Raw genomic sequence first — 9,150 nt, forward strand, 5'->3', positions numbered from 1 at the left:
GACCGCCTCTGGGGCCCACCCAGCGTCCTATACAATGAGTATCGGCGGTTCTTTCCCCGGGGGTAAAGCGACAGAAGCGGGAAGCTGAGCACTCATATCCATCTATTGTCGAGGACCTCTGCACATACACATCACTCGACGTTTTATAGCAAGCAAGGGCAAACTGTGACTCATAGCATATATCCTTTGAACCGCTAGTGCGGGTCGCGGAAAATCATATTAGGGAATCCCTTCTTTTTCTCAGAAATATATCAAATATAATAATTCCGCAGCGTGGTAAGCCTGTACCCAGACACCTGTGTCATCCAATCCACGTCCGTTTGCGGCCCCACAGTTTATGGAAACTGCCATATTTGACTCCGACGTTCAGTGAGTTTGGCTAGGCCCTGCTATACAATCTGAGTGACCGACATGATCGTCAAATAAACTGCAAATGTATGCAGCTGTCATTAAGAGCACAAAGTGAACGCACTCCTCCAGTTTTCCGTGTACGGCTCTGAACGGGTTTTGTGACTGTTACTTATTCTGAACGTCTTCGGTCAAAGTAAATGTAAAAGGTCAACCAGGACTCTATCAAGTGAAGGTCAGAGGAATGGGACTTTCTCTACTCTCTCTGTCCAAACACTTTCTCCCCGAGTAGCATCTTCATGCAAGTGGCGGAAGAAAATAATAATTATTCGAATGAATGGATGGACCCGACCATATTGCTCTTGTCTCGTTAGTACTGGGGTTCACAAACTGTGTCTCGCGAAACGCTGCAATGTTTTACAGTCTTGGTTTATTTAGTGATGTGTTGAATCTCCCAGATGCGTCAATGAGGCGGTCGGTCAGGATGCAGCTTCCCACCGCCGAGCCTGGATTCGATCCCGGGTGACTTCATGTGAGATTCGTGGGGGACAAAACGACACTGGAGCGGGATTTTCTTTATTTTCTGCTGCTAATAACCATTCAGCCATTGCTCCATACACATTTATCGCTGCCTTCTGATGTGTGTCATAGCCCTGAGCAGGCAGCACATTATCATATCCTCGGTCTGGATTTTTAAATTTACTTAATCCTTCCAGCCATACTATGGACCTGGGGTCAACTCAGCCTCTAACAGAAATGAGTACCAGGAATCTTCCTGGGGGAGGGTAAAGGTCAGCCGGCGCATAAGGCTGACATCACCGCCATCTATGAGCAAACTGTCTAGAAAACGTGGGAGCCTCGACGTCTTACAAACCTATGGGCATCCACGGCCCATTACAGGAATAACTTTTACCTATTCCTAGGTATTCCAAGTGCCCTTCAAGTTTCCTTACAAAAACTCTGTATGCATTGCCTTTGTCTCCCATGTTTGCCACATGTCCCGGCCATTTCATAGAAATAATGCATTCCAAACTACAAAATCAGCTGTGTTAATTTTATATATATATAAAACAACGCGTTTGCTTGTGTTTTATTTTACAACACTGTCAGTATTTATACTACATAATGCAGTTAGTTACAGTTAGGTGATTGGTGAATAATGATTTGGAAGGAAGTGTAAACCACAGTCAGAACAGTCAGTGTCCTGACCACTTCTGAAGGTATACCAACCTGGTAACAATAATCAATATGATAACTAGACTTTTTACTGTAAACTTTATTGCTTGAGATATGTAGGCCAACAATTTCTATACAGAACCACAAATACACATCAAAATGCTTGGTTGTAATACCTATGTAATATATAAGACAGCTCAAGTGACTAGCTGTACATGGTTTCGTTATCTGAGGTTTTCTTTCAGTGTCCTAAGGAGCAGCAATATTTTATCTGACACCATGGCACAAGTTTCTGCACATGCTCAGTGAGTTGTCCCCACTATTTCGATTCCATCATGTCATTCTCTACTGCATCTGCATCATTCTCAATGTCTGTCCAGTGCGCTAAACATGAACATTTTCAAGGATGCAACCGTTGCATATAATGAGGATCGCTTCTACTCCTTAATAAACAGAAATAATTCCCAGTGTCCATGTACTAAATGCAACAAAATTATAGACATCATTACAGCTAATAAGTTTACAGTCTGTTGATGTTGCTCGGTAACGTATCTACATGGAGTGACATCCCAGATGACTGAATTCTTGATACTCATTACCAAGAGAACTTGAGATCTCGTATTGTCATCGGTGCTACGAATATGTTTATGCTGAAATGTGCCCTATGTTTAGCAAGGAGGGCATGTCGCCTGTGTTTACACAGCAAGTACTGAAGCTGGGGTGTGGGCGTGTCCATGTACCTGCACTGTTGTGACATTAGTTGCTTCCAGGTCCATCACCAGCCTAGCCAGATCATTTAAACAGAAGAATTAGCGACCAAGGGTTATGTTTCCTTCTTCCATGATGTGACAACCCCCTAATCTGCACCCACCCCCACCCCCAGTCACTGCTGTGCCACTTACCCAGTAGCAGAGAGCAAAGAACTCTTGATACTGTAACACTGTTTGTAGTTACCGACAGTACGACTCGAGTGGCAACATGTGAACTGCCAAAGAGAAACAGCACACTTCTTGTGGGATATTTTACAGTGTTGCCCATAGCTAGACTATTTCCAGCGGTGAATGTCAGGATCATAGATGGAAGATGAATTGGAAAGGATTCTACAGAACTGACTGTGGCTTAATTTGAGGTAATATCCTGGCAATTGCTTAGTGGGACTAAGGAAAACCATGAACAATATTAGTCATTATAGCCAGCTTTCCAGTTGGGATTCAAACTGAGCACCTCCTGCACACAAGTCTCAGGCATTACTGCTATGCCAACCAGTTCCGTTGAATGTGTAGCTTGCTGGGAGAAGGTAAAAACTGAAATCATGGCACCTGCTGTAACGAACACATAGAGAATAATTAGTCACAATACCACTTAGTACCACGTAATGACAGCAAACTGAAGCATGTACCTAAGCTTAAAGACAAGAACTTGAAGTTGGCAACCTGCAAATAAAATGGCACATTTCATTTGATTTCCTCTAAAACACAGAAATGAAAAATGTGCAGGCATTTCACTGCCTCTCCAGAGCAGCATCATTGACAAGTTGAGGATTACTCATTTGGGTATGACATTGTCACGTTCACAAGACATTCAAATTACAATCATTTTATCTCTTCTTGAGATAACTAACTCCATTACACATCGGGTTCTGAGAAATGTCAGTTGTACACAATCTTTTCACTTGTCTCACTGTCTGAGGGGCAACAGAGTCACTTTTTTGTGTTGTTTGAGCCTGAGGGCTGGGCTCTGTGTCAGAGGGAAGCTTAGACAAGCCAGGTGGTGATGGCACAGTACTGTCCTTGCTTGTGGGGGGTTGCATAGTGCTGTTTACTTTGTTCAGGTATGCAGTCATAACACTGAAGAACTGCAGTGCTGCTGTTGACACTTGTTCATCAAGCTGCAGCTGCCGTTGCTGGTTTCGCAGCATCTGCTTATCATTCTCTATCAACTGCTTGATGTAGTAGTCATCTGAATGGGCCCTCCGCTTGCTCTTCTTACTGAAACAAAATAGAATTACGAGACCAAACGCTTCTGCTGCAACTCATGTGTGTTCGAAAGGGGTAAACAAAGAGATCATAAGCATCACAAAAGGAGAGGTCTAGGCTGTGCGGAGGTAACTCTGTGGCTGCTAGGTTGTCCTCTGGGGAGTGATGCCATGTGTCCTACTTCATCCTCAGGGCAAGGGGGAACAGGTGTTCTTGACTGGTAGAAGTCACACAGCGATTAAAAAGAGGTAACTGTTACTGACTTTGGGCTTTCATGTTGGTTCACTGTTGATGTTGCTTCAGCTCTTTGGTTTTAAGCTGTCCAGATGCACGAAGTGTTGTCTGCTGACCTGGAAAGTTGAGGCTGGATGTACTTTGAAAACATTGGCAACACTTCCCAAATCCACACAGTGTAGAAATCCAACTGCTGAATTAACCTCAGTGGAAAATTCTGTTAAGCATCTTTCTTTCTGAGGCTTTTATCAATTTGCAGGAATTGCTGATATTCTTTGAATTTTGGATAAATGTCACGATAGGAACAAGAAAGGATATAACCTGAAAATAAATTTTTAAAAACGAAATTGGAACTGAAAAATCAGCTAAAAGAAGTAGAAGAGAAATGATTCCAACAGTTTCATCATGCAAAAGGACTGGAAGAACAGGGATATTGAGACAACTGAAATTTAAAGGAACGAGACTTGTGGGATGAGCCAGGCAGAACAAGATGGTCGGGCATGGAGAAGACATCAAGAAGACAGGAAAGAGCTACCAAGAATTCAAAAGTGAAATTTTGCTTTCTGTTAGGGAAAACTGCACTTCACTCTTCAAGTCGCGGCAAACATTCACGCGGTGTTCTCTTTGGTCATCTCCGAGCAAGCGAGGAACAAATTTTGCAGACACCCGTCTCATGTGCAAACCTTCGGTTAAAATTCGCTGGACCGTGCTCCATGAGATGTTCGTTTCCTCAGAAAGTTGGTCAATGGTCTTTCAACGATCTTCATCAATTTCACGCACACTCTTTGTTCCTTCTGGTCGGCCATCTCACTAATCGCCAAAGGGTTGAAACAGGAATGCACACAACAGAGCACCACAGACAAACCACTTAACTCAGACTGACGCCAGCTCACTAACCAGCTGTGTTAACCATGGGATATTGTTATCTAAATTGGAATTTTATGGTATATCTGGCCCACTTCACAAATTAATAGCATCTTATTTGAATGGTAGGTTTCAAAGAATAAGATTACAATCAAAACATTCTAGCTCAAGTACTTATTCCAACTGGGGTGAAATTTCTCATGGAGTCCCCCAGGGTTCCATTCTTGGGCCCTTGCTTTTTCTAGTTTATATCAATGATCTTCCGTTAATCCTAAATAAGGTTTCCACCCCTATTCTCTTTGCGGATGATACCAGTGTAATTATCAAGGAATTTGACCCGTTTACTCTTCTAGACAGACTTAAGGAAGTCTCCAATATTTTAATTACATGGTTCAATGCAAACCTATTATCCCTAAATCTCTCGAAAACGCATTTTATTAAATTTATAGCCAAAAACACAGAGGAGCAGTGCAATTCCATCAGTATTAACAATGGAAATAAGAATATTTTGAGTACAAGATCTACTAAATTTCTGGGTATTAATATTGTAAATACTCTGTCATGGAAGAAACATATTGACCAACTACTTTCCAAACTCAACACTGCTTGCTTTACTATTAGAGCCTTGAAGCCATATGTTAATCAGGCAACATTAGTAACGGTGTACTATGCTTATTTTCATTCACTCATGAAATTTGGTATTGTATTTTGGGGTAATTCATCATATGCTATAAGTGTTTTTCGTGTACAGAAAAGAGTACTTAGAATAATCACAGGTACTGGTTACAGGAACTCTTGTAGGCAGCTATTCGTGACATTGAAAATTCTTCCTCTTCAGTCTCAGTATATTTACTCTTTATTATGCTTTGTGGTTGATAATATAAATTTATATCAGTTTACAACTGATATACATAGTAGAAATACAAGACATTGTTTTAATCTTAATTTTTATCAACCTATAGTTCATCTATCACTATACCTGAAGGGATCATACTGTATGGGTATCAGATTGTTTAATAGCTTACCCTTATATCTAAAGCAGTTGTTCACTAATTGTAAAGATTTTAAAATTGCTTTGAAGGATTTCTTGATTTCTCATTCATTTTATACTTTGGATGAATATTTTGAATGTTGCAGATCTAAGGATAGCATTTCCTTGTAGTAATTTATGTGGATGAGTACATATATGTCTGTGGTTTGTTGATTGTTACCTAAATTTGTGGTATTTTAAAAGTTATGATTGATATTATGTCAGTCTATTATAAATTTTGTATTTTAATTATGTAATTTATAATCTTATTACTTATTAGCGATGTACTCATTGACACCGTTCCTGCTAACAGTCTCAAATTGAAGGACATTTAACTTATATTTATGTAATTTGTATTCTTATTAATTTTTTGATTAGATTGTTATTGTGCAGAATCACTGTATTTGACTTGTTCCATATCCTATGGTGTCTACCTGTATCTGGATTTTACGGAATGTAAATAAATTGAATTGAATTGAATAACAGTCGCGGGAGACCCCCAGCTAACACCACCTAGCAGCACAACTCGTAACTACAAAGCATGCGCGCGCAACAGGTCGTTTCCGGTTATTTTTGGGTCCCCCTTCGTATACTGCCCTGAAAATGAACCACCATTTCAGAGGAACATAATGTTTCCATCTTCAGGGTCAATGCCTAAGCCAAGCAAGATATCAGCATGAAGCATGCAACAAGAAGAGCTTGTTCCTCTAGAATGATGGACAATTATATATGGACTCCATGGCATTATATACCAGAAGAAAGAACCTTCTTTCAGCTCTCAGATGGCTTATATTAGAGGCTGAAAGTTTGGCCTTTAGGATGTACTGTCTTACACTCACATCGCAGGTTTCTTCTTTATGCGCGGTGAAGGAGAGGGTGAAGGCTGTACTGTGATCATCTGAGACTGCTGGGTGCTGAATTCTTCGTCATCATCCTCTCCATCGAGATCTCCCATCAGTACAGCTAGCGAATCACTCATCGCTGATGCTGTATTGCCATTCATCATAAGCTCTTCTTCTTTATACCCTTCACCTTGATTTTCTTCTTCTGCATAATCATCATCTAAAATACATTAAAATACTGATGTATGTGAGAAACATCTTTTTATGATGCTGTATTAAGTGCTAAAGTTAGGTACGAGTAGTAATGAATGAGGATAATTTTGCAATATGAAACATAACTCGAGGCAGTTAATAGTGGTTTTTTAATGTTATTCTGTCTGATGCTCTGATACTCAGTACATTCTGATTAAAGAATTATATGCTCAAATACTTACAAGTACCATACATGGTAAAGGCAAAAGAATAAAGTTATCCCTATAAGAGGCTGTGGAGGCCTGTAGGGTTGTGACTAAGTTAATGTTCTTCACCCCTTTAGTTGCTGAAGTTGGCACTATCTTCGCCGACAAACGGCGGTTGCTTAATCAGTATAGTTCGCTTGCGGACTACAGACCACAGAGTTTGTTTTGTTTTTTAGTATGCTGCAGTAAGCCAAAAAATGGATGTCTACATACCACAAACACTTTCTTCTACTTTTAAAAACTGGTCAGAGAAATCTTCATCTTCATTGACAGCCTGACTGCTGCTGGGTATTGATTTGAAGAGTGTTTCCAGATGGGACCAGTAAGTCCAGTCTGTAGCATCAGCAACTCCTGTCAATACAATACAAGCAACAGCTAAAATAATATGTTTTGTATGATGTTTATTTTTATTTTCAGTTTATTTAAGGACACTGTCAGCAGTTCAGGTTATTTGGTGTCAAATGGTAGGTGGATTAATACATGATGAATTGGAAAGGATGTAAAAGAGGTCATAGCCTGAAGACTTATATCTTCTGGGATACAATGCCAATGCAGCCCACTGAAAGTCAACTGATGCTTTCAGAGGAACATGTTGCCTTCATCTGCAGGGTCTAAGAAGAAGCAGAGAAAGAAAACAGCATGAAAGCAAGTGGCCGGTCGGTCATAGTCTATTGCAAGGTTTTACCCCAGCAATTGCCTAGAAGCACTGGGGGTAAACTATAAGACACCCCAACCAGGATAGTTGGTCTCCTGGCCGAGATCTGAACCAGGCACTTCTTGAATACAACTCAGAACTGTTACCACCTGAGCAAAACTTTTCATTTGCTCAATTTATTTATTTATTTCATATCATATCCATGGATCATTGTACATGATATAGGACAAGTCAAATACTTTACAATACAATAAGTAATAATAATAATAGTAATAATAATAATAATAATAATAATAATACAATATATAACACAATGATATAATAGTATACAAAGATAATAAAATTATGATTCGAATGATATATATCCTGGGTGGTTATGGTTATGGAGAGTTTGATGGAATGAAGATTGGCAGGGGAAACCGAAGTACTCGGAGAAAACCTGTGAATAAGATGTGTGTCTATATATGTTAAGGTAAAGTTGACATGGACTAACATGACAGCATCAAGTAGATTCTAAAGGGTTCTGACAAGGGTGAATAATACTCAGAATTACTGGGTCTTTGGACTCTGTCCATTGCCTGGTATTCTAGAAACTGGAGAACATGTTTCGTAAACTTGGTCTGTTTGTGTCCTCAGGTGAAGGCGGAGACACTTACTCTTTTGGGTCCTTTAGAAGCAGTTGACCTCATTGTTTCCATTTGTAATCCTACATATTTCTGATGTGTTGATACTGATGAAATTCACCCAAAAGGGCTAGAAAATCTTTATAATAGGAACTGCAAGCGTGGTTCTAGTCTTAAAAGTTAACCTGAGGATTTATATATATATTAGTGCATACTCATGTGTGTGCCATATTTACATATGTGACTGGTGTTTTTGCAGTAGTACCAATACTAAAATATTAGTAGAGGTTATGTAGCTTGCTATATTAACAAAAAGTGATATCTGGTTATAAGCCATACGAAGATGAAGACCAATAGTAAATCATTATTTGACGTTATGTAGCTTCCTATGTCAGCAAAAGGCAAGATATGGTTGTAAGACACACTTGAAACCATATGACAACTATGCTTAACCTGAACAAAGTTTCGAATACCCTGTTTTTTTTTATTTCATTATAATGTAAGCAACTTCGGAAAAATTTAAACGACACAATGATTGTGATTGCCGAAAATAACATACCTGTTTCGAAATCGCGCTTCTTTCGTGCGAAAATCTTTTTGAGGTTACCTACTCTGTTGTAGCACTCTTTCCCACTTCTATTGTACCCCATTCCTCTCATTCTTAAGGCGATATCTTCCCATATCAGATTATGGCGAAAATAATTATTGAATTTCGCTTGTATACGATCGTCAGCCCATAAGTCCAGAAGAACACTAGTTTCTTCTTCCGTAAGTGACCGCTTCTTCCTTCCACTTGACGCCATTTTTTCGTTTTTTTTTTTGGGCGGGAAGAAGGATTAATATTATGCTGTGTTATGAACGTTATGAATACCTAGACAGATCGTAAGATTTGAGGGTCCCACAACGGTGGTTATGAAGGGTTCTGTCTTTTGGGATGTAACGCA

The 9,150-nt window shown here is 39.6% G+C and overlaps 1 protein-coding gene across 1 annotated transcript; it reads right to left on the minus strand.

Moving 5' to 3' along the window:
* Nucleotides 1-1,604: 1,604 nt before the first annotated feature.
* LOC111867826 lies at nt 1,605-9,017 on the minus strand. The gene is made up of 4 exons (XM_023858015.1): nt 8,766-9,017; nt 7,142-7,279; nt 6,468-6,690; nt 1,605-3,512 (listed from the first exon to the last, which is right to left on the minus strand). The coding sequence occupies exons 1-4, from the start codon at nt 9,007-9,009 to the stop codon at nt 3,122-3,124; spliced, it is 996 nt and encodes a 331-aa protein (XP_023713783.1). The 5' UTR covers nt 9,010-9,017; the 3' UTR covers nt 1,605-3,121.
* Nucleotides 9,018-9,150: the final 133 nt, after the last annotated feature.

Source organism: Cryptotermes secundus, unplaced genomic scaffold (genome assembly GCF_002891405.2).
Source record: "Cryptotermes secundus unplaced genomic scaffold, Csec_1.0 scaffold2252, whole genome shotgun sequence".
NCBI lineage: Eukaryota > Metazoa > Arthropoda > Insecta > Blattodea > Kalotermitidae > Cryptotermes > Cryptotermes secundus.